Consider the following 26,895-nt stretch of genomic DNA (forward strand, 5'->3'; position numbering starts at 1 on the left):
TCCTCTCTCCTCTGAAAAATGTATTCTGTCACGCAGCAATCTGCTCCCTCTCCCTCCCTGTAGCAGTGCTGAGACATGACTCCACTATTTGTCCAAATGTTTGGATGGCAGACCTCTCAGTTGTTTTGTGTCATATAAAAACAAAAATGACACATTTAGTATATTATTATCAGGTACTCTCCCTGTTTACTGTATATCCTGCCAGGCCACAAGCTCCAGTGTGTCAGGAGGGTCTTCATCCTAGCCAGGATTGTCAGTGTGGTGTTTTTTTTTAACAACTTATTATACACACAGTAATATTCAAAGAACCTCGAGGCCGGTCAGTTGTGAGCTGCTCAAAATTGCTGCAGGCAATACTGAGAGCATTATAACAATGGAGTCAGAGCGCACTCTGCTGACATGTTGTCTTATCCAACCACTTCTAAATAATCTATTTCCTTATTATGTTTCCTCTCTCTCTCTCTCTCCTTCATCCTCTCTGTCCTGTCTCTTCTTCTCCTCATTCACCCAGCTGGCTGTCAGCAGGAAGGTTCTTCACCTTGCTACCTTGCCACTGTTGCTCGTAAGGGGGTTCAGACTCTGGGTCTCTGTGAAGCACTTTGAGACAATTTTCTGTAAAATGAGCTCTATAAATTAAACTGAATTGAATTGAATTGAATTTAGGAAATTTCCCAATCAACACATAAACAAAAAAAAACAATATATGGCTCAAAACAGCTCCAAAGTGGACATATTTTGGTAGCAGGCTGGCAAAAAAATCATTTGACGACTAGCTGCAGACCTATGAAGCTTATCTATATGTCTGATCGGGTAATAACATGGGTAGAAATAAGCCGTGTTTGCCTGAAAGTCAGCTCAGATTGGCATTATGTTTATTGTTCAGGCAGATTTTGAATGAGTTTTAGGTTTTGAGTTAATTTGACTGAGCACCACCCCTCTTATTTCAGTCTCACTCATGGGTACAAATCAAGTACCCATGAGTAGTAGGGAGAGAGAGAGAGAGAGGCGTATGTTTCAGGAGACGTCAGAGAACCATTTTGCAGTTGATCACTTGTTAAGACAAGCTGGCTCGCCCTCATTTCAAAACACCATGATGAAGACTGTTGTTGATATCTGGCTTTTTATAAGCCCGTTCCTTTGTTTTCCATCCTGCTTTCTCCACTCCTGCATCAGGGAGGGAGGGAGGGAGGGATGGGGGAGAGGATGAAGCTATCTGTCTCTTCACAGTCCTGACCTCCAGAAGTCCAGCAACCTGAGATCCTCAATGAAATATTTAAAGCTTCTGTTTTATCCGCAGTGCGTTGGTCAACAGAAACTGCAGGCCTCCATGACGTAATGCCCAAGATATACAGCAACCGTCTGATTGGTCCACGCTGAAACGGGGTGGTCAGGTGTCCTGTGCCGCTGTGGCCTTTTAAGGCATTACGATGCCCTGAGGCTCCACATTAGGCTCATGAGCTGTCTGCTGCAAGTTATGATCAATTGCTGCTGGCTGCTGAGTTTTCCATAGCAAGGCTTTTAGCTGTAAATCTGTCTAGTGTGTATATTCTTTAATGAGGCTACAGTAACTCTGTCATACTTATAAAAGAGTGCTGAAATAAGAAGCAGAAAAGTGCTTTTTGAAATGCCTCATTTACATGAAAATGCTAAGTCAAAGTTAAAGTCAGCTTTATTGTCAATACTGCCATATGTGCTGGACATACTGTCAAACCCACAACATATAACTTAAAAATAAAGAATAAAAACAAGTACAGCAAATAAATATCAAAAAGTAAATGGTAAAGATGATGTATGTAAGGATGCAGCAAGGGAAACATAAGAGAAAATAATAATTTGTTAACCTTTAAATTAACTACAGATTTCCTAAAGGTTATAAAAGAAATGTTTTTTAGGATACACAGAATGTGATGATGGTAAGGCTACCAATGTAGCTGTGAAATGTGCCATACATTTAGTTTTATGTGAATTTAATACATTTTAAAGACTGCAAAGTACAGCTTTGCAAATGTTTAAGCGATGTCACAAGTTGTCTGCAGCTTGCTGACAAAATAACTTAATAACACATTATTGTATCGTCTGCATAGAATTGGATGTAGAAGTTCCAAAATTGAATATTATTGATATAAATTCTTTTGCATTAACAATGTCAGTTAAGTGTGTTTTGGACATTAACTAATATGTAGGTATGATGCAAAATGTTCTGTATCTTCTTTCTTATATTTGACTGCTGGTGAGCTAACAGCATGTCAAGCATTTGGGGCTCACCATCACCAACATTCAGCTTGGGTATTGGGTTTCTCAGGATGGGGTTGGGTGGCAGGCAATGGCCTCTCTCAAGTTACAAGCTCTGTTTCAGTGGCACAGTGGGGGGTTGGGGGGTATGGGGGGTGCATGAAGCAGCGGCGATGGTGGTGTCGGTGAAACAGCAGCAAGCAGTACAATGATCCTTTTACTAATAGATGAACCACTGATTAACATGCCCCCATCCACCACCACTCCTCCTCTACTCCACCCTCTTTGCTGCGTGAGGGTCTCAGAGCAGGCAGCAGAGAGAGCACTGCAGAAGGTGCTTTGTATGGATACAGAGATGTGGATGACATAAAAAAAATCATTATCAGATAATAAAAATCTGTTTTCTTTCTTTAGTACAAAGCATAAATTGCTGTGTACAGACCAGATCATTTTAGAAGTTTCTCCTTCTTTACATGGGAAATGAGAATTATTTATAATTTAAAAACAGTTATTGTTGTGAATGGCTTTCTGTGCTGTTGACAGATCACTTTAATCAATTTTCTCACTGTTGTCTAATCAGTTTTACATCACCTCTGACTCCCTGGTCAGAGTGTCTTCTTTTAAACCTAACTCATTTTTTAAATGATTTTAGTTGTTAAATGTGTGTGTTGTCTTTTGTCTTTTGCTGTTTGTTGTTGTATTCATTTTGGGCATGCCGTTTTCAAGCTGATGCCTTAAAAATAGACTTGGGGTGGAAAGGGTTAACTTGATCCATTTTATCAACACTGATTTGATGTGTTTGTGTATTTTTCTCATATGGTTTAGTCAGTTAGTTAATTATCTATTTACATTATTATTATTAGTAGTAGTAGTAGTAATAGTATTTATTATTTAGTTTGAGCAGTATAATAAATGTAACATGACTAATTCTAATCTAGGCCAATCTGATCTTTTCTTTCGCATTTAAGGGATTTATGATGTCTCCCTCTTCGTTGCTCTGCATTACATCCTCAGTAAATTGATATAACCCATTGTCGTCATTTACAATAACTTATTCTTTTCAAGCAACAGACTAAATCTTGCCGCATTATTTTTTCATTTCGCGTCCTATGGCCTGGATCCCTTCAGCGTCCACCTGATCCCTCCGCTGGCACCTGTTTCATCCAGCTCTAGAACCAAATGAGAATTTTAAATATTCATCGAGGCCTACTCATCTCCTATACACGCCCGCCTCTCACACACAGATGATCTGCGGCTCCGGTTTCACCGTTTCCAGGTGGAAACCACGTCAGGGGCTCGGAGGGGCTTCGGGCTCCAGACTCTCTAACACTAAGCAGCAGCTACGAGGCACCGCGGATTCATTTCACTGCCGCTATTCACTCCTGGCAGCAGTGTAACCAGACCCACAGCATCACCTCTAAATATTAGACGAGTTTTGTCCACGTAGTTATCTGCCTAATTATCAACAGCAGGTAAATGGACTCTGACTGGCCATCGGAGAGGAGCGTGGGTAGCACTCGCCCTCATATATTAAGCATCCTTAAATGAACTGGGGACACAGTTAGGCTGACTCCAGCACGGCCTCCTCTGCTGAGCTCTGCGTAAAACCAGGGAACAGGACGAGGAACAACACGGAGGCCCACTGAAGCCCAGCAGAGGGGACACCAGGCCTCCACAGCTCCACTCCAGGTCGTATGGTTATGATAGAAGGGTTTTAACCTGTATGTGATGATGAGAAAATAGTCCCCATCTACAAGCAGAGGCATTTTTGTCGCTGCTGCTGCTCCTCGGACAGGAAATGTTACGCAATTTGCGTGGAGTAGTGCAGCCTTCAAACGCAGTGTTTGATAATCATTAGCCATCTGGACGTTGTCATTTGATCTTGCAGCATCTCGACCCAAGAACTGCAGCCTCAACAGCATCATCCGACTAAAACTAATCCCGGGATGAGGGGATGTGTGGTGGGAGGAGGGATCTGATGCATGCGTGGTTTAATGGATTGCAAGGCATGTTTGTTGTCATGGTCATTAATGAGCTATTTTTCTGTTTGCACCAGCAATCATAATTATAATCATCATTATTATTATTTTTAGACAGAACAGGATGCTTTCCTCTTCTCAAACAGGCAGCTTTGTAGGTGATGCTGCAAACATGGCCTACAGGCCTCCAACAGGCTCCAGGCCTGTGACGCATAGTGATGAAAAAATAAAAATTGACAACTACACATTTCAGACTTATATATATCTGAAAACAATTCAATTGTCTTTAAACGTGTACATCAATACTGCGTAAATATAACTACGCGTTGTCTCTTTTATTACTAAATGTATCTGTATTTAATTGGCCAAATAAAAAGTTAACTTGACGTCCGAATTGGAAGAGTGTTGGGTTGGGTTAGTCAAAAAAGGGGGTTGGTCCAAATTATTTGTCAGGAAATCGTTTAATCCTGAGAGACAAAACCAATCCTCCTCCGCTCAGAGTGCAGCAGTTCGCCGGGTTCAAAGCAGCTCCGCGCGTTTCAGGTCTCCACGTCTCCGCAGTGATCCAGCGTAAAGAGACGAAGCCGAAAAACACAGAATAGCAGGAGAGTCGGATTATCGGTTTGTTGAGGGGGGAAGATGGTTAAAATGTGTGTGTGTTCTTCCCTGGACTCGTAAACCAGGTGAAAGGAGACGAGATGGAAGCTCTGCTGGGATGAACCCAGGTAAAAACTTTAACACACGCACTCACAGTTGACAATTCCTACACGAGAGGACATTTAATTAAAAAAAAGATCTTAAACTTAAGCAGCAGTGATCCACATTCTAACCTGCTGTTGCGCCTTTATTGTGTGTCTGCGCCTTTAAAAAGGTGCGCGGAGCACCTCTGTTTCTGTTAGTGTGCAGTTTGGACGCGCAGGTAAAAGGGAGGAGGTTGAGTTTGGAGAGAGAGAGAGAGAGAGAGAGAGAGAGAGAGAGAGGAGAGGAGAGGAGCGCAGGGCTGAAATTGACATTTGATACTCAGGAAGTTCAGGACTCCGCTTGGATTTCTTTTGTTTCATTGTAATTCTGCAGTGTCGCTGCGGGCAACGCGGACAGACACGGAGGCTTGTGTCACTTCCACACTACGTTAATAGTAGCGGAAAATCCTTCCATGATGATGATAGGTTTAACGGAGTAAAGATGTGTCTTGGTGCCGAGTACAGTGCAGTTTGTGGCCTCAGATGTGACGCACAACGATGGACTCGGAGAAAGGTATGAAGCATGGATGATATTTTACAGTTTAGTAGCCTACTGGTGGCACTATTAATATCTCTAGTATTATAGTATAATTCACTAAAAGTAGGGAAACAAACCGAAGATGAGCGATGAAAAATTTTACTAAAGAATCCACGTTTGCCAAAAATCCACAGATTTCTGTTGAGATTAATACTCGATGACAGAGCTCTTTTATTTTGAAAAAATGATCAACTAAGGCCTTATTCTAATGATTTGGCCAGATTGTTGTGTAACTGCAATTCAGTTCATCTAATCTTTTTTTTTTTTAATTTTTCTTAGGATATATTTAGGATATATACGTGGTAACAAATAAAAAAAAACACTTGGAAACTGCAGCCTTTATTATTTGAATACACTCAATTACCAATTTATATATATTTTTTATTTTCTGTTCTTGCTCAGCGTTTAGGTGTAGTCTTAATCACGATGCACCTGCTTTATTTCCGTTTAAAGTCTAAAACTATACAGTCAAATTACGCACCCTAATCCCGTGGATTAATATGGTAATGTGTACATTTTTACGCACATCGAGAACGGTGCCTTACATAATAAATCTAACCCACAATAGCAAAAATAAGATGTTATATTATTAAATTAAAACAGTTTGTTTAAAAAAATGTATTTAAAAGTAGGACTGTCATCTTGTATGAAGGCCTGTTTCTCGCCTTTTAAATTCTCCAGGTTGCACGGCTGACAGCAGTGAATGTAGATGTTGCAGCAGGACTTAGAGGAGTGATAAATCCTCCTGAAATAACCGTGAAGTTGAGGACTTGTAGACTCCCTATTCAGACAAATGCGATTAACTGAAGGGGCTTTGGAGCAGCTCTGAGGTTAAATGAACGATAGCAGAGACAAAAAGAAGTCCGGGCATCTGCAATGTTAACATTTCAATATTACAAAGCCTGTTAGTAATTTCACATGCATCTTAATACAACAGGCATGGTTTTTGTTTGTTAATCCTAAACGTAATGTTCTGGTGTAATGTTCTGTAGTTTTTATTGGTTGGAACACAGGCTTATTAAAAATCAAAATTCAATCTAATCAATCAATTAAGAAGAAAAACCAGACTCTTCTAAAACATGTGATAAAATTATAAAAACCTCACAATTAGTTTAAACATGAGTTCATCCAGTTTAAATAATTATTATTAGTGTTGTATTTTGACACAGCTTGATGTCACATAGTTTTCAGTTTACTATCCACTTAATTACACAAAAAAATCATATTTAGAGAGTATACCTCCCCAGAAAAAAGTGATTTATCCAAAATTAACATCCTCACAGACTCTTATGTAAGAAGATCACAAATACCTCTATTATTTTTTTCAATTTAAGGTGTGGAAAAACAAGACATAGTCAGACCTTTAAAGGACACTTCTTTTTATTTGACTTGGCTTTTTAGTGGTATTGATTTCTCCAGGAAATGGCAATGGGAGTCTTGCTCAGGGAGCCATTTGGGCGTCTGAGGAATCACTTAGTACATGGTTTGATCGCTGGAATCAATGGGAGCTCCATGCACTGCAGGGTCCAGTGCGAGGGAGCTAATGGCTGAAGCAAGGGTGGGGCATGATGGGCCCTGGCAGGGCATGAGCCAGGGGCGAGCCTCTCCTCCGATTTGGATTATCTGCAGCGTAGAGATGCTTTTGACAGCACAACCAAGGTCAGGAGATGGACTGAAGGTATCGCTCACAGCTGCAGTATCATCATTTATCTGAGCCGAGAGAGGAAGTTTATTATTGCATGATCAATAGAAAGATGTATGCTTGATAGGTATAAATACCCTAATTTTAGTCCAGAGACTGAGCGTAGTTTGCTGTTAACTTAAATCAGATAAAAGATGCTGATTTACAGGAGCACATGCTAATCTACAGAGTGAGTTAAGAGGTCATATTAAAGGTGACAAGTTGTGGATGTAGAAGGGGGGAAGAGCCAGGATCTAAAGAGACTATAAAGCCATCCTTGTGCTAACCTTATGCTTAGGACAGCAGAGGGTTTGATAATTGGGAACAAAATAATTGATTTATTTATCGGCTGCCAATATTTGTAAACTGGATTTGCTCTAAAATCTTGTTTATTGACCAAATCTTGTTTTTCTTGAGCATGTGCTGACTAAATTTGGGGATTCTGTTGGACCACAAAATTCCCACTTGGTGTGTAGAATATAGCGAAAACAACATTCAATGGACAAATGAAGGATTGGGATGGAATTAGCTCTCCTTTCTTAGAAATCTAAAGATGGCTGTACAGGTGATTAGCAGTGGACGGTCAGAGTCCAGGATGTGACTGGATTTAAATTTAGTCACCCTCATTGAGACACAGTAGCCTTTGACCTCTTACTCAATGAGTGGATCAATCCACTGCAGTGCAGGGCATCTTCAGTTAAGCTGTGTCACTGTGGATCTACTTCCTGTTTGACATCATCTCTCTCTCTCTCACTCTCTCTCTCTCTCTCCTTGTGGGTCGGTGGTCTACTTTGCATAGCTTTGCTTGGCTGGGTTGACTATCCTCACAGGGCTGACTGGCTGGCCTGGGTGTTGGGGTGATAATGACTCCTGTTCTGTGTATGGCACTGGTAGAATTCACTGTGAGAGCTCACTATCAGTGAATTACCATAGGGCCATAAACAGAGCAGAGAAAGAACCACTTTATGATGCCCATCACATAGCGGCTTACTTTCCTCTGGCTCTCCTCTCCTCTCCTGTGCTTGTGGGTGGGGCGAATGTGATGTAATGTCTCTGGTGCTGTTGCATGAGCTGTGTGGCGTACATCTTACTGGATATTTTCTATCCTCATGTGTCTCCATAACAACAGCTGCTTGCATTTTTGGATGCTCCAGCCACTCCTCTTCTTTGCCCATTTTGGCACTAGCACATTTTTGCTTCTGTATATATACTTTGAGCAATTATGTGTAGTGCCAATATAGGACAAGACAGACTTCCATCGCTTATGCGCAATCATGGATTGAAATCTTTTAGTATGTTTTGGGGTTTCTCTGATAAATTTCATAATGAATTCTCTTCATTTTCATGTATTTTGGTGAAGTGATCACTTGGTGATCACTACAAATGATCCAGATTTAGAAGACTTTTATGTGCAAAATCATGACCCAAGATGATGCTTCTGGCACAACAGAGCCATGCAATGATCAGCTTTCTCTCTGTTTTTTAGGTACACATTTCAGGTTCTGATACCCTCATCCTAGTTAAGCATGAGGTGAAGAGGCCCAGCAGCTCTCTGTTGGTGTTTGGCAATGGTAGAACTCACACTGGTGAGGTAGATGGATCCGGTGGTTCTAGACTTGCCAACTACTGCTTGAGAGTGTCCACCAGCGGAGACAAAACCAGTCCAAGTGGAAGGAAAAAAAACATCACTAGAACATCTAAGTCAGAGAGAGTAAGTGGCTGATGGTGGTGGAGGTGGGGTGAGACTCTGTTCCTCCCCTGCACACCCCAGCCTCAAAGCTCCAGTGACTCTTTGAAGGACAGATTGTGTAGTGCTTGTATAAGGCACCTGGGTCAAATATTGTTTCAAATCTGTAGGGATGATATTTAGAAAAACAATCCCGATTGGGTTAACCCAGGTAACACAAAGCTGTATTCCTTCTTTCAAATAGATGGGAGGACACGTAACATAACTGAAATGTGGAATAAACACAAAAAGGAGACACTATCTGCACTGGCCCAGCCAGCATGTCATCTCTGATGTGTTCTTATGGACATCTTATGGACATCACAGCCAGGTGTAATTGTTAACCCATCTGTACAGGCCAAATTAAACATGGATGTTGTAAAAGAAATGCAACTTTATGTCAACAACTGAGTGAGTCGTCTGGGGACAACTGATAATCAACAAATTTTAAGTAAAGCTTGACCGCTGTCTTGTCCTTCTAGCTCAAATTATATACTGTGTTCATTGTATGTATGCAATAATAAGAGAACAATAGATGGAAGGACCCTGTGACAAGTCCCAGCTAAAAAGTTAGAGCATGAATGGAACTGGTAACTCTATAGTTACACTTTTATAGTAAGTAAGTTTTGGGGTTTTCTCAAATTTAACTTATCAATATTTTTATTTTTTATTGTTTACTGTTCAGGCAAAAACACACTTTCTACAGCCTAATCTGCTGAGCTATAGAAACCAGAGAAGGGCATTTAACAACATTTTTTCCTGATGTAGAATAACATATAAACTGAGAAATCAATAATGATGTATTAAATGGGAGATAGCTCGTAGTTTGCTCCATGCTGATAATGTTATGAAAATAATGGACTCCTCCCTTCATCAGTCAGGTCTGGCAGTTAGATCTGCAGTATGAGGGACTCTGCGGATGACTTTATGTGGAGGTTCAGCTATTCCGCCATCAGCCGACCATTAGGGGGTTCCTCTCTTAGCTCTCGTGGCATAATTGGCAAACTGTGTGGTATCATCTTACTCCTTTCTTTCAATGCAGCCCTTTTTCCCCTCCTCCTCCTCCTCCTACTCCTCTCTTCCCAAAATGGTGGAGAGCAGGAGGATTCTTGCTGTAACAGTGTATTGACAGTTTAGCTTGAAAAAAGCTGCTACATACTGAGCTTCATATATCTGGGTCAGGGTCTGCTAATGTAGGTGACAGGGGGATCTGGGGATTAAAACCTCTTTATCTGTCTTTGTATAAATCCTGCTTTATAGCCTACACTTCAGCTTTAGCTAATATGATTTGTATTGTAACCAGTGGTGCCTGCAGCAAAGCTATATTTGATCTGCATGGACGTTGGTGTTGGACCTTTGCCTTTATGCTGCTCGCCCATTAAAATACAAAAACAGTGGGAAAGTGCTGCGACATCAAGCTGTCAAACATATACGCAGATAATGAATATGAGCATGTGTGCACCTGCTGTCTCATCTCTGAAATGACATATCATAGTTTCATATCTGTGATGCAAATAAACACTTCCAAAAAAGACTCATCCATTGTGTGAAGACTCCCTCCAATGCTCTTCTCTGCAGCAAAGTGCATTGTGGGATAACCCTCATCAATGCGAGGCCTTCTCCAGATGGACCAAGCAGCTCAGGTTACACCGCATTTTTCAGTGCCCCCTCTATCCCACAGCCCCCCTGGCCCCTTTCTCCATCTCTCTCTCCCTCACACACACACACAGTTTCCTAGGTTGAGCTGAGACAGTGCTTCGCCTGTGTTCTAATGCAGGCTACAGAGCATTAGTGAAATGAGATTATCATCGTTCTTACGCAGTGTCTGGGTTGGAGGTGGACAGAGGTGTGAGTTGGGAAGGTGAGGAGGCCATTATTAGACTTTTATACTACATTACACAGGAAGACGCTTCATCAGCAACACGTCTGCATGAGGCCCAGGTTGTATATTGAAATTGATTTTTTAATCCTATAGAATGTGTTTATTGAATTATTTTTCCATGGTCTTTTTCTGGATTCCCTTAGAGACAACTGTTCCATCTCACACTAATGTGGAAAACATTTTGTATTCACCTTATATATGCAGGTTATAGGGTTCATCTCCTTGTACAACAGGGATGCTTTCTCAAGTTGTAGCCCAAGCCGACACTCAGGATGAGGGGTAGGAGATTATGTCTTGTTAGAGCTAGCAGGGGCTTGGACTGCAAGCAGCAGTTTGTCCATATGTGTGTGTGTGCGTTCAGGGGTGTAGGGCCCGGGATGCACGTATTAAGAAACGATTAGTGGAGATTAAAGCTCTGCCCTAGAGTCTGCCCGCACGACTCCAGGCAACAAGAATGACCAACCCCTCCCCTCTCACCCTGCAGTGCCCCCTACAGAGCTCAGGCCCTGGATGCAGCCCGGTCTGGCTGAGGATCAATACAGCTCTGCCTCACCTTTTTCTCAGTGATCTTCCACTAAACATATTGCCTCCTGGATGGAGCAATAGCACTCATGCACTGCGGCCCAGAACCACCTAGATTGGATGGTTTTAATGACATCGAATCAGATTCAAAGGATGGGTGTGATGATTGGAAGAGAGCACTGCAGTGTAGAGCACGATGATGTAACAGTGACACACACACAGTGCTGCACTAGCTCACTTTAAATCCAAGCAAAGCAGTGAGGCCTGGCAAATGTGGTAAACATACAGAGCAAAGTCTTACTTACAGGAAATCCCTTACCTTAAGGTTATTATAAGCAGGGAGAGTCCAAGAAGTTGAGTAATAAAAAATATTTTGGTAAAAAATATTGTAAGCTGCTGTAAAACTTATATTTTAAAATAAACATAAACAAAAAGTGTAGCTCACGCTTGACCAATTATTAAAGTGAAATTAGTGTTATTATCAGTAATTTTCTGACAGACCAACATGATAAATTGACACCATTTAATAACTTTCAGCTTTAATCACACAGTTCAAAGGTTTACATACAAAAGGTTTACTTTGTGGTGACACAAAAATGGAGGGAGAGCAAGAGACGGTTTTCCAGCAAGCATAACCAGCCTTTTAATTTAGCAGCTACACAACCCACACGTCACATTCAAGCTTACCAAAAGGTCCCATCTAAATGACAGGAGGGAAACAACCTTTTCATCTGTGTGAATGCAACCTGGTTTGGGCTTTAATCTGGAGGAAGAGCTGGATATACACTGACGCCTGATAGATTAAGGCCTGAACGTTTCTCTCTCTCCCTGTTCTACTCTGCAACAGAAGGGCTCTGCTAACAAATCCCAGGCTTTAAAGCAGAGGAGGTACAGGCAGCTTATGATGTAATCAAGGCCCTGTCTGTCACAGCGGGAAAGGAGGGGGGCGCTGAGCTGTAGAGGAGAGTGAGAGGTTACCAGGTTTTGTGACAAGTGTAACTGTTATGGGTAGGAAAATAAAAATAAAATCGTCTTCTTTGAGTTCTAAGAGGTCAAACATGACGCTTCTGGTGTTGCTGCGAGTTTAAAATAAAGCAAATAAAAAGTTGAAAGATGCTATTTCATGATGAAAAATAAACTGTATGAATGGTGAACAGCAGCCATTTTATTGGACTTTAAATACACAATTTGTTGAGAGCTAAACATAGCCTGCATCAGACTAAGCTGATTCTTGGTAAGCAAATTTGTGTTTGTAAATGCATCAAAAAACAGCTCCTGTCTAAGTTCGTTTTACCAAGTGATGCACACCACCGAATCTTTTAGTGACATACAAAGGGTTGCTCATCTTGTCCATGCACTGTAATGATTTGGTAGACAAAAAGACACTTTTCTCCAAGAAGTAAACTCAGCAATCCAGCAGTAAAAAACACCGTTACGTACATATCCTGAGTCTTTGCGAATTCTGGCATGTGTGTGGACTACAGTAGCACACAATGGGAAACAACAAGACAATTTAGCAATATGATATTTTATCTAATGTGAGAGATGTCTGGGAGTGTCTACAGCTCAGAGCTGAGAATAGTGATTTACAACACGGTAAACAGAAGGGAGTGATTGTGGACTATGGCACAGAATTTTTATCCAAAAAACAAAATCCAGAATGATGACAGATAAACACAGTCTGTGGAGCAGTGGTGGCTTTTCCTCCTGGGCTTTTTGGTTCATCGTTAAAGTTAATTGTAAAGAAATAAATACTAAAAACTCAACATCACAGGGCTAAAAATAAAACAAGACGCTTGATGGGAAAAAAATACACCAACAAAAGCAATAACTTTACGTAGTAAACACAATGCATTGACGACTCACACTTTTTCTTCCCCTGCATATGTACATTTAAAAATATGTCTGACATTGTACACAGCGTGATGTCTTGGAAACCAGTATAGATAAATCTCCAAGGTGGCCATTCAGTGCTTTTTTTACTCCTTCCAAGATCTTAACTGTCACTGCTCCAGGGTCACAACCTCTACCGCCTGGCCATCCAGCGTGACTGTGTTGTCTATGCGTGTGGCAACAGGTGCCATGGCAACCTGGACGGGCCTGTTGCCCTGAGCGAGGCTGGTCACTACGGTCTGGTACATGCTGACGGGGATCTGGACCAGACCTGAGGAAGAAAAGATGGACATGTTGCATTCCATTTTCATCTAACAGCAGCAATTAGACTGAGACGTCTTTACATGCAGGCCCTGAAGTTCAGGTACTGGTCTGTGGCAGCCATCTTAGGCATTTCTAAACAATGGTTCTATTGAACGTCTTTAGCCTGCTTCCCCCCCATTCCCAGCTGTGTGAGTCTGCCCGTAGGGATTATTGCTGCAGTCACGTGGCCTCTGCCCCACCCTACAAGCTGTCACTGTGTCACAGGCAGGCAAGAAGGTCAGTGTAGAGGATGGCAGTGGCTCATGCCTGCTCCCATTACTGTGAGCTTAGATGCAACAAGTAAACAGGAATCCTTTTATTTATAACTGAGACGACACAAGATGGCATTAACATTAAAAAAATGTGTGAAAATAGGCAACATTTTTGCATTCAGTCTTATGAGCCCATAAACGAATATTAGATCCTTATTGTCAAGTCGGCTTGTAGCAGTCAGTCCTCTTTGTGGGCTCTGGCTAAGCCCCCTTGCCAGTGATTTGTGACATTAGTAAGTTGTGCTGATGCAGGTAATTGTACTGGCAGTGATTACGGTGGAGGGCTTAGGGATCGGAGCTTTGGCCTGGCACAGTGATGTATGGACACAAGGGCCTCACTCGAGTGTTCCAACATTGTTACTTGGACATTAAGGGTTATGCCCGGTGTGGTTGTATTCATGTACATGTGTGTGTCTGCCTGCCTTTTGTCTGTGAAGAGTCACCACACAAGCCAATCAGCATCGTGTCTGGGTCAGTGCACTTCAAACGGTGCTCTTCACTCCAGTTGTAGCACTACAGTGATTAGCTAAGGTCAATAGTCGGGAGAAGGACTGGCTTTGGCAGCTCCATTAGTCGCTTAAGTGAGCGATTGCAGCCAAAAGACTTCTTATGGTTTAGGGAGCAAAGCATCCATCAACAAGATGTTAGATTTACACACTGATTTACCAATAGGTTCTAGTCTTATCAATTAATCTTGTCAATTTTGGCAAGCTATACAAGTTGTGCAATCTTAAATGTTTTGATGCATTCAGAGAAGGACATAGATGTTCACGTTCTTAATATTAATATAGAAATGGACATTGTGTATGTATACGTATGCCTGTCTTGGGGGGAGAAGTTGGGGGTGCGTGCTGACAGCTGGTCCTGTGATTAGACCATGGACTGATAATGGAGTGGATCAAAGCTCTTTAGGAGGGCCCCTGAGGGGCCTGTTCATGCCCCTGCACTAGTGTACATTATGTGTGTGTGTGGTACTGATTAGAGGACATGGAGAGTAAGGAGAAGATTGACAGCTTGCAAGTGAGGTTTCTAGTTGTACACTGTAGAAATGTATTTATTTTTCTGTCTGTATTTGTTGCTACTACTCCACAAGGATGCTAGGACTGCACCAGGTCCAGCAGGCGCGCTGCAACAGCAGTGCATGCAGTATGCATTTAGGGAGGGTCACCGTGTAATAAAGTGTCATTAAGACAGAAGTATTGCTACAAGACACACACACACCTCTGTTGTTATATTTAGATTTTCAAGCACAAAAAGCAAAAACTTTTTAAAAACTAGACTATAGCACAAGGCTGTAAACAAGTTTATATCTGAGGTCTATGATGACTGACTCACTTTTGGAGCCAGCCTCAAGTGGACGCATTGGGAACTGCAGAGTTTTTTAAGCCTCAGAGGCTGCCTACTTTTTTAACTTGAGGTGACTGTTTCTGACGTGCGAACTCACCACTGGGGGGGCTGCTAAATTGCAGAAAAGCCACTTAAGTGTCTTTTGTATGTGGATGATGTGTGGGATGAATGGGTACCTGTGGCATCCTGAACCCCTGCCAGCGCCCCAACAGCAGCGGCTGTCTCTGCCAGTACAATCTGCCCTCCTCCTTGTAGAGTGGCCTCTGCCAACGTTGCTACAGCCTGTGCTGCCGCTTCACTGTAACACAAAAACACACATAATATTATATATTATTTATTTATGTTTTTTTTTTGCTGATTTTGGGGCATACATTTTTATTTAAAATACACACAAGATGGATGGGGGTATTAGGCTTCCATGTGCAATCTTTTGGAACAAAGCCTAAAAGCTGTCTCTGTCACACACACACTGCTTGCAAAGGCAAGGGTTATTAGAGAGATGTGGGGTGAAGAGGTAGGAGTGTATGAGCTGTAAGAGGCTTTTCTAGTCTGGACTTACAGAGAATCTGTCACATCTCCCCAAAGACCAGGTGCCATGGGTCTAACAAAGCAGTTTTATTAACCAGATCTATCCAGCGGAATTACTGCAAGCTTATTAGCACACCAGCTTCGTTATGAACTAATAGAAGTGTTCACAGCTTGGATGATCATCACATCTTAGATAGAAATACAGATGGACAGAAAGGAAGAGGTGTGTTCATAATGGATGACATCAACTGTAGAAAGACTGGGATGGAAATAGTCCTAAATGTTAATCTTTTTTACAGCTGTTAATGTTAATAATGTGATTAATTTTCTTGCATGGTAAGGTGTGGTTTCCCAGTCAACACAGCAGAAAATACATTCAGAGTGAGACATCCTACTCCCCCCCTCTGGAGCTGGAAAACAGACAAAATGTTCTAGAGCCTGTGGAGCACTGAGCCCACAGTAGCTCAGCACAGGTAAACACCAGGAAGGGAGGGGAGGGAAATCAGGACTCAGGTGGGTGCAGGTAACAAGCCCCAGTGGGAAATACCCATACATACACAACTGATTGCCTTGACAGTGGAGGCAGAGAAAAACCAGTGAACACCAGTTTCTTGGGAAGTCTGGTTGATGAATTAAATGACATTAGTAAAACATATAGATCAGGAGATCAGGGCGTGGCAGGTAACAGGTTGTAATGGTTAATGACTGCACTACTGTTCTCTAACAAGCAGTTCTTAGTTGTGGCTAACAATCAATGTAATGATCACACACCTTGCATGCTGCTGAAAGACTACAGGCTAATTAATTAGATGCTGAACCAGGTAGGTTTACTCTTCATCTCCAGGGGACCCCAGTGACCTGCCCTGACAGTTGTCCCATTTTCATCCAGTTGTTAAAGCTGCCTGTGCAATTATAGATTCTTTATACACACTGCAGTGTTTGCTGGCTGCACCACTAGACACTGAGCATCCCATGAGGACTCCCTTAGTGAAAGCTTAACACAAAATCCTCCTGTGTAATTACATTTCTTGGAAAAAAAGGTTGTGACAGCGACCTGTGTTTCTACTCCATTAAAACATGTCTCACAATTCAGAAAAAATAGTAAACTGAGCTACGCCTTCCCAGCCCAATCCTGCATGTGTTCTCTTTATCGAAATGCGAAATTTTCATCGAAATGCAGTTTAGCAGCGCACTTCTTAATCACCTGTTGAGAGCCATTGTTACAGTGGCACCAGGCTGGATCTCCTGACTCGCTGCGACGGCAGCTTCAGCCAGCGACGCGACCGCCTGCGTGGCCTCTGACGCTTGAGTGGTCTGGATTGTCATCTCCCCACCTTGAAGAGTGGCCCAGTTCTGCTCAACCTGCACGAACAAAAAATACAAATACGGAAACATTTCTGTAAATATCACTGTTGGTTTTTTGGCATTTGTTTTGTGTTGAGAGGCTATGTATGTATGTGTATAAGCAGAATGCTAGTTTAGAGGCATATCTAAGCGCATTACCTCTCCATCGGTCACAGTTGAGTAGTTAACCTGTGCCACGGTCACACCAGGCAGTTCCGAAGCATCTGCCAGAGTGGCGACTGTGTGACCTGTGCCAACCTGGGAGAAAATGCAGGAACAAATGAGGAGGGGAAAAAAGTGCCAAGATGACCATACAGTAACTGAAGCATACCTGGATGAGCGACACTGTTCCATCAGGATTGTTGATGGTCTGTACCACAGTCTGTGAGGGCACCAGGTGAGCTATGCTCTGTGTAGTGGTCAGGTGGTGCTGGGTGGTGGCTACCGTGGTTACCTGCTGGTCTTCAAAAGCATATAAAAGATCCTCACGACCATGCTGCTTATAGCAGTTCTTCACTATGGTCCGTAACGCCTGCGTCCAAGACACCTGATGAAGCACAGACACAAGTTAAAGTTTGTAATAATATTTGTGACATTTTTGGCCATGCAGCTATTTCCTTTCTGGGCCCAAGGATGGATATCAATAAAAAGAGAGTCAGTGATAAACCATCAGTTTCCAGAATGCAACACCCGTTGAGAAAGATAAAGAAGAAATATATCACACCATTACACCAATATTTCTCTTACCCTCTGTTTCTGCTCTTCTGTGCGAACATCACTGCGGACGTTAGCCCAAGGGATGTCCTCAGGCCACCACACAGGTTTGCAGCTCTCCTTTCCCCACCCAGGCTTCCCTCTGCCTGTTGAGTACTTCAGCATCTCTGGGATAAATGCTCTCAGCTGGGCCTAAATCCATAAAAACACAAACATGCAGGAAAAAAGAGATGATATATAGTGGAGATCTGCACTGTCCATACGCATACACACACACACAGACGAGCCGCACACGCCCTTGAGCAGGCAGTAGGAGATGCATATTGATCGGGTACCTGCTGCCGGGTGCTGATGTGGTCAAGGCCTGCAAATAGAAACAGGCTTTCTAAAAGGAGAACAATGCGCTCATGTTTATTAACAGACCAATCTATGGCTGTGGCTCCAGCCTGACGTGTCAGCCAGACACCGTGAGAGGACTGAGGGTAATCAAACGGAGTTCAGCAGTCAGCCTGTCCCAGCAGAGACTCTAACGCACTTGGTATGGGTATTATTAATAAGGACAAGTAGGTCAATGTTATTAGAAATCAATGATGAACTTTAACCACTGCTATTGCAGAGCAACTCAAGTAATTAGCTGATTATTGTGGACTGACTGAATTAATTTGTCGGCTTTAAACTGTATTTTTATTAGTACGCTTTTCATAGTCTTTTCAGTGTTTGCTTTAAAACCAGTTTTCATGTTGCAATTTTGCAATCGAACCTATTGAACTTCAGTGTTAACTGGCAACTGTTTAATGATTAACTCAACGGCGGATGAGTGATAATCTAATCTGTCTTGATTGCTATTGATCATCTGTATACATACTTCATGTGAGGCACGCTTTTTTTAACACTTCCAGAACGAACGTACGTTCACATTCACCGGCATGCTGTGGTGGGGTTTAGTGCCAATGTCCTCAGTGTCCTAGTAATATGCAAGCATCACTGGGGATTATATTGCACAATGAGGCACTGCAGCGTCTGCCTGCCTTGACATCACAGGCTAAATTTGGTTCCGGGAGAAATAAATCCCTCCCTCCTCCTTGTTAGACCCCCCCCCCCCACCCCCCACAATCACACACCACCTATACGCGGCCTCACAGTGCATCAGTGCATCACACAAAGAGATAAAATAAAATGGAACTTGATAGAAAATGGAGGGTCGATACTTTATCACAACAGCTTTGACACGCTGCTACATTGGTGTAAAAGTCAGTCAGCCCAGAAAAAAGAACTTTGTTACAGCAATAGGATTTTTACATTTCCACCTGTCGATGCATATGTACGTATGTGTGTTAGACCAGATGGCCTAATTACAGTGGCTAGTGAGTTAAGTGGCATGTTGCCCTCACACCCACCACCCCACCCCCAATCCTAATCCTCCAAGTAGTGGTCCAATCAGAATTTAGAAAGGCAGCCATATTGCCTGGTCCCTCAACAAGGCTAGGGGGTAATTATGGGCTCAGGCTAGACCCAGGATCACCTGCTACAGATGCTCCATATATCTAAAGAGCAAAGACCTCTGTCTGTGTCACTGCAACTCACTTGGGATTTTTTTTTCTTCCCAATATAATTCCAGACAATTAAGTTTGAATTTGATTTCACTTTTATGTGTGGCTTTCCAAGATGAACTACACAACATGCCATTAAAAAAATAGCCACAGCTTTTCACCTGCCTTTGCCAAGCTGAGTGAGGCAACAGGTTACTGATGATAATCTCATCCTACAACCTCCAGAAAAACAAGCACAGACTAACACTTGCCCTCCAAGGAGACATCTGGCCCTGGGATTGGCTAGCGTGCTCCCAGGGTTTGTGAGCCGTCTCTGAGGGCTACTGTCATGCAGCATGCTTGCTACTCTGACGATGATCTAGAGAACGCGTCAGCAGCACTGGGATAGTGAAGTAAACAAGCCGAGTTCCCTTGGGTGAATAGAGGACTCAGGCTTCCACTGGTGCTAATGCAGCAGTGAAAGGCGTACAAGGTGAAGTCTACTCTGTGCTTAATCTCACTGCATAGCAAGGCTTTGGCCTGTGTTCACATGCAAGACCACCTATGCATCACGGAACTGCATTTTATCTTGATAAGTAGTTGCTGTTTGTAAGTGAAAAGACCAAAACTGCCAAAATACAGATGCTGCAAATGTGACCTTGATGCATATAGTTAGCTATACTCTTGCTCATGCTAGATATTGCACACAAGTTTCATTTTCCTGGTTTGTTAGCAACCGGTGCCCTCTGCTGGGGGTCTCAAAAACTGTCCATTCAAAGGTTTAAAACCTCACCTGGGTCATCTTATCCACAGAGACAGGGATGCCATCGATGGTGAGTGGGGGCAGCTCTGAGGCCAGCTCTCCACCAGCAGGAGCATGCTCAGCCAGGGCATTCTCGAGGTCCTCCAACATCAAGCTCTTATACTTTCTTACCTAGTTGTAAAGACAGACACACAATCTGAACCTTATCTGTTCATATCATAGTGAAAAGAGCATTTACTTTATGCTACTCAAAATAATGCTCACCACATTTTCCAGAGGAGCCGCACCAAACACTTTGAACACTGGGTTTGGTTTGGAGGGAGAGATACAAAGCACTATGGCCTGCTGGCCCACTCTGGTGGTGTACTCATCCAGCGTGGCTCGTAACTTCCTGTACACACAGAGCATCATTCACCTCGTTGTTCAGAAGAACAGTAGAAGAAGTTTACTTCTTGGTGTTTTAAGCTCACCTGAGCAGACGGGTCTGCTGCCTCTTGCGGATGGATGGGTTGGATTCAAAGATATGAGGCCTTTTTCTTTTCTTACCGGTTGCCACAGCAGCGGCGGCTGCCATGCCTACTGGGCCTGAAAGACAGAAAGAAACCAGGTTTAATCGTCGATTTGAGGTTCAGAAACAGTTCTCCAACCTACAGCGTGATAACATGTTTTTATGTGAGGCAGAAATCTGACACAAGGCAACACCCAGCCCAATGACCCCACCTGCTGTTCAATGTCAATAATTACACTGAAAGGGGAAGCTCTAAATGTTTTGAAGGACAAGAACAATGAGTCAAAAATGCAACAAAGCAGATGGCCTGGTTGGAAAACCATGAATGCTACTTCCCAAATATATTTACCTTTCACTATGAACCACCAAATGCTAACAGTGGCTAACAATATCTCTGTTTCCTAACTTGTGCAGGAACCTCTCATTTAAAGCTATTTCAAGATCTGACTTGAAAGGTGTGTGGATCATCCGTAGCATTAGACTCACCTGCAGCAGCCAGGTGAGCTGTGACCTCATCAGTGCCAGCTGAGTTGAGGATGTCTGTGTCATCATAAGGATCGTCATCTGGCGAAGACGTTGAGTCCTCCTCAGCGCTCATCATAGATGTTTCAGTAAAAGTAGTCACATGTACCTACACACAGTGAAGAAACTAGTTATAGACATGAATAATGAGAACAAGAAAGGGGGCTGTCTGTTAATCCTTCATCATTTTCTCATTTTTCAGTTATTATGCTTGTGAGTGCACCTGCTGGACCTGTTGGCTGACGGCGCTGGCCTCGATGGTGGTCATGTGTTCTGTCTGGTGTACAGCGTGCTCCTCCATTATCAGCCACCTGGTCTACACAGTGAGGTCCTGGCTATAATTACTGAGGATAGAAAAAGGAAAAGAATAGATGTGACGCAAGATAGTGCCTAAGTAATCTCCATTTATTGATTATAATAACACAGAACATTCATTGATGTATAGCTTAGAAGTTGCACATGACTACACAAAGGATGTGCTTCTGAAATTAACCATTTTTACTATTGTAAAGCATAGACTGATGTCATAAATTACAAACAAAATGCCTCTGATAAAATATGTTTGCATGTTTCAATTTAATGAGAGCATGGCTTATAACATGTGAATCACACACAGTATACAGTTATCGTTAACTGGACTAAAACCCTGGATCACATAGGAAACTGCTATATATGCTGTGCAGCTTAGTGGGCTCATAACAACTGACCTTTAACTCCTCTGTTACCAGGAACAGCTGCCACTTATTTTCATTGAATGATCTTTTACATGAGTCCACAGCAGCAATTGTTTGCTGTACCTTTACTAGAAGATGCTGCAGTGCAGCTACCAATAAACTTCTTAGCGCATCAAATACACTACTACTGCTCTGCCTCTAGATGGCTTCACATTGTATTAATAGGGAGTTTGATTTGAAATATTATTGTTGTGAGGAAGCCATTTTTTATTTTGCCATAAGCACGTGCTTCCTGTTTTACTACAATGATGCAGTTCTGTGTATTGAGCAAAGATGATTTTATGTGTAAAGGATTTTAAGATTAAGATTAACTTTATTAATCCCCGCAGGGAAATTAGGTAGGTCGATTTACCTTAATATTGCCTATGGATCTTTAGATACTGAAGTCATAATGGTGAGGATTTAACGTGTGGTTTGTGGTATAACACTGTAATCTGTCTGAAGATCACTTATTTAAAACATTTCAAACGGTATGCTTTGCTCACTCAAACATAAAACTCATGATATATTGACTGCAGCGTTGTGAACACAATGAATGGATGTGCGGATATGCGCTACATATACACTACATATGTTATTTGCATAAACAAATCTGTCTAATACTGGTTTTCTATCTTTACATGCACATCTTTCTTTGTTTACAACAAATCAGAATATAACCTGTGAAAATTCGGCCATTACTCGCTGCCTGGCAGATTTATGTGAACCCAATATCACACCTACAGTACATCAAGTCTAGACGCTGATAGGATCAATGAGAAGATGCACGACCCGATCATATCATATGTGCATAATCCCTTCAATGAGACCTAATCTTATCCACAGGACAAGTTAAGCAGGAATAACTATCCCTGTTTAGCTGGTTGCGTTATTTCCCAATCATTACTGTGGTGTAATGTTAGCCGATCTGCCGGCTGCTTGTCAACGATGAACAAGCAAGCTAAGCTAGCTGCATTTTGGCTAATTAGCTGCCTAGCTAACCATTCGGTGTTGTATGGTCGCTAATGTAAATGGAAATTAGCTGTGATCAAAGAGATCGCCAGCTTTTTTATGTTCGGACGATCAATAAAACTGATTTTAGTGTGCAATGAAAGGTAAACGATAGTAACGCAGCAGCTAGCACGAAACCCGCGCAATATGAAACAAAACATAGCGCTACAACAGGCCCAGCGGCCTGCGGCTCATCCAAAGCTATTCTACTCTATGAGCTTGTTGTAGATACGCGCCTACAATACGATCCCCCCAAAATAGCCAGATATGCCATATAAACCCGCTGCAGTCAACATATAAACAATCTGCATCTTTCACCCCAACGCTGCCGGGTTCGATGATGCGGCTGCGCCGGGGCTGAAATAGATGGAGATTGCGCGGTAGGGCACTAACCTCAGAGCGGCTGCGCTACTTCGGGCCTGCGCCGTACAGCGGGGATGGAGCCGAAGCTTTAATGGAGGACAGAGGGGAGCCAGCAGCAAACACAACGAACAGAGCGCACACAACACTGATCTGCACTAGTGATGCCTTCAGGTACCACTCCTGACTTTCTGCATCCCCGAGTCACGGTAATACATGCTAGACAAACGAGTTACAAGTGAATTCGGCACTTAAAATACGTTTCATTTATTTTATAAGGGCACACAATACACATTTTGTATTAACAATTTAAGATATGCCATCAGTCCCGACATTATGAGAAATACAGTTACTATGATCAAACTTGTAAGTATTGCGGTTGTACAAAATCAATAATGCATGAATAATTGTCATTAAACTGAGCAATATAGCATAATTATAATAAAATGAGCCATAAATGAAGCCAAATACAGGGAAGTTACATTTATATACAAGCAAACGCATTCCACACGCTTAATGTCTAATGTCTTCAAGTCATTTACACATTAAAAAAATATTTGGTGTCAGAAATTTACTTTACTGGTCTGTTGCGCGCCTTTAAGTGTTAGATTTCCCACAGCCCATGAATGCCACACAAGATATGGTAAACCACGCCCCTTTCCGCTTTAACGCCGGATTCATTTGTTCCAGGTGTTTTCTGATCGTCAATCTTGTAGCGTTTTCTGCAAGCTGAGCCACAAAGCAAACACTTTAAGTTACGGGAAGTTTTTAAAAAACTTAACGTCTTAATTTACTAAGCAAGGAAAGCAAAGGAAAACAACTAGACCAAAACAAACTTTCCAAGTAGCACCTGGGTCATTCACAGACACGCTGGGCTGCTTTTAAAATAATTCCTTAAGAGGTTTGTTACCACTTACTACTCACACTTGCAGCTATTTCTCAGAGCAAAGTGTCTTCACAGACCTTCAGTATCAGTAACTTTATTAGTCGTTATGTGTGGCATTTTTCCAACAGGTTTGAGTTCAAAAGTTTCACTGACTTGACTGATAACCAGATACTACAAGTACGTGCGGACAAGATTTAAAACTTGGATCATAGACAAACAAAGATCAGCTGAAGTAAATACATTTAAACAATTAATGATAATTAGAATAAATGTAGAAAAGTCTTCAAAACTGGACAAATAGCCTAAACAGAAATGACGAAATAATGTCTTTGTGTTTGCAGAGTGCAAAGATGCTGAAGGACACATGACATGATGTGGAACTTCTGGTGACCTAAGAAGGTTTCCTTTAAGTGGATTAAAGGATAAATAACAAGGTAAGTTTCTCATTATTCTATACATCTTAATGCTACAACATCAAGGCCTCAAGGGGGCAGCGTTGCATTAGAAATCACACTTGGATCTCGGGCCCCTCAAGTTTGTTGTAACAGTATTTGGCAGTAGGGCATCACTGATGCGGCGCTCTGCAGGTGCCCTGGCGTGCATTCAAGATGATGGATGTTTTACATTACTGTGTGATGACAGCAGCTTATGTTTGTGTCTCACTAAATGTCAGCAAGTATCATATTCAACAATCTGGCAGGAGAGCTGCAGAGTGTAATTCTGCATTTTACAGCCTCCATACTGTGTGACTGACCTCCTTTCCGCTGCGTCTCACTGTCATCCCCTCTGTCCACCTTTCTTGGCTTTGTGCAGACAGGGTGCTATGTTAACGTGTCTTTATGCTACATGACAGACACACCCTGGTCTGAAACAGATGGGAATGGTTTGGTCACTTGTTGATTTTGTAGAGCTTTCTTCCTAAATATGCATTTTGAGTATTTTATGAATTCTGTCTTGTCAGCCCTCTGGAAACATATGGACAATGAAAATTTAGAGACTAAACTTAGATTACCGTATCTTCGCAGACTGAAAACTTTTTACACTGTATTGTTTTGTCATTTATTCAACGTGTTTCTCAAGGACACTGCAGTGTGAAACAGCTTCGGAAGGTGATGGTGTGACAAAGATGGAGTGAAAAGCTGGAGAGTGTTAACGAACCAAGGTCCTATTCTGCTTTTTCTTCCATGGGCAATGGTTGGGTATAGATAAGCCTCGCAGCCTGGGGGTCTGGAATCAATAATGGATGTAATTGGTGAGCTGGAAGTGAGGATAATTGAAGGTAATTGTGTGGACCGTCACAAGCCTTGGAGAGAGGTCAAGATGATGAGGAGAGAAAGATGGTGAAGGGGGTGTGATTTGTTCATTGTACTCTTTGTGTATCTTTACAGTATAAAGCATGACCTTCATTAATTTTAAAACGAGCTGTTAGGGTCTAGATCTTTGCCTCTCCTGTCATTTTGATGCCATAATGTTGTGTACATGTTGCAAGTGTTGCATTACATGACTTCTTAGACCACTTCTGTCTCAGTGACAGTCCTTTGGATCCCTGTTAATCTTCCATCAGTACCAACTCTGCAGCTACTACTGTAAATTTTACTTCTCAGTCAGTAACGTTTTTTTTTAACCTGCTAGAAAACCATGTAGCCCCTCCATGTGTGCATGCTGGTTTTTTTCTTTCTTGTGACTACAGTCAGGTAGTTGTACTGATGGCTGCTGAGGAGGGCGGCCCTGTGGTATGTCTTTATCTTAACTTTTATGCCAGGCAGTATAAAATCATATATTGCATCAGGGTGCAGTATCCAAATTTTTTTTATCTTTTTCTATATAATTGACGAGATTTTTCTGTTTGTGTGAAGCAGGCATTTTATTAAAGGTGAGTAATCCTCCCTTAGTCAGCAGGGGGCACTGCAGCACCATGCATTAACCCAAAAACCCAGCTGGTGCTGAAACTTCCCTGGTGCTCTGCAGAGTCATGGCCACTGAATGATACCACACATTCATTCATATTTCACTCCAAGAACATTTAAGAGATAACTACCATCCAAGATCGATGCTGCCTTATCTTTTTGTAGATTATATCGAATAATTTAGGGATGGATTTTGCAGTTCAACTAGTTTTCTGTTGCAGAAAAAACACATTTATTTTGTGTATGCAATAGGGATAGATGAATGAAGGGATTTATCTGGTATAACCTTGTGTTACAGCATTGGAAAAAGTTGAATTTATTGAGGAAATGTTTACAGTCAGTACGGTTCTGTCTTATAGTTTCACAATAGTTTTTGTCTTCTTTCATAGTTTTTTGCAGCTACCTGCTGCAAAAACGCAAGTGCATCGTTTAGCATGAAAAAAAACAATGTAATCTGTCTAGTGTGTATTCAATATGGGTGAATATATTCAACCTGGTGCTTTTACCCTTAGCTTTTTTTATTATAAATGGCATAAGAACATCACAGGGATCTCATAGGTTCATGGCAGCAATTGTTGAATTGACAAACTAAAACGTGAGAAATGTATTCAGGATCACCACTTTGATGTCCCAGCCAAAGGTTTCCAGGTGGATCACACAATTTCACCGCTCTCCTGTCACTGCGTCTGCCTCTGAGGGAGCTCCTCGCGCTTTCCTCCTTGTAGATCCCGCTCCCTGGAGGATCAGCTGAGGGATGTTGTCAGTGATGAATACTCTTTGTAATCCAACAGGATATTAGATCGGAAGAGCTCCCTGTGATTTGTCTGCAACTCAACCATTGCTCAACAAGGCAGGGGCGTGAATGTTTAGAGTATCTCACAAACATAGAAACCAATGAGGCACTTAGTATTGATTCCATATTTTGTCTCCAGTTTTCTGTGTTTACCTGCTTCATGTTTCACTGCCCATCTTTTCCCCTATCTTCCTCGGTTCCT

General features: G+C 42.1%; 1 protein-coding gene across 4 annotated transcripts; it reads right to left on the reverse strand.

Annotated features, from left to right (window-relative positions):
* Positions 1-12,443: 12,443 nt before the first annotated feature.
* nrf1 (nuclear respiratory factor 1) lies at positions 12,444-23,276 on the reverse strand. Of its 4 annotated transcripts, none has more exons than XM_028399474.1 (12): positions 23,141-23,276; positions 21,256-21,367; positions 20,988-21,132; positions 20,464-20,578; positions 20,258-20,384; positions 20,024-20,164; positions 17,735-17,893; positions 17,319-17,534; positions 17,147-17,245; positions 16,848-17,014; positions 15,292-15,413; positions 12,444-13,464 (listed from the first exon to the last, which is right to left on the reverse strand). In XM_028399474.1, the coding sequence occupies exons 2-12, from the start codon at positions 21,322-21,324 to the stop codon at positions 13,304-13,306; spliced, it is 1,521 nt and encodes a 506-aa protein (XP_028255275.1). In that variant the 5' UTR covers positions 21,325-21,367; positions 23,141-23,276; the 3' UTR covers positions 12,444-13,303. The 4 variants fall into 4 exon arrangements, with proteins under 4 accessions (XP_028255275.1, XP_028255272.1, XP_028255273.1 ...); XM_028399471.1 differs by having other exon boundaries at positions 21,247-21,367; XM_028399472.1 differs by having other exon boundaries at positions 13,304-13,464; positions 16,848-17,005; positions 21,247-21,367.
* Positions 23,277-26,895: the final 3,619 nt, after the last annotated feature.

Source organism: Parambassis ranga, chromosome 2 (genome assembly GCF_900634625.1).
Source record: "Parambassis ranga chromosome 2, fParRan2.1, whole genome shotgun sequence".
NCBI lineage: Eukaryota > Metazoa > Chordata > Actinopteri > Ambassidae > Parambassis > Parambassis ranga.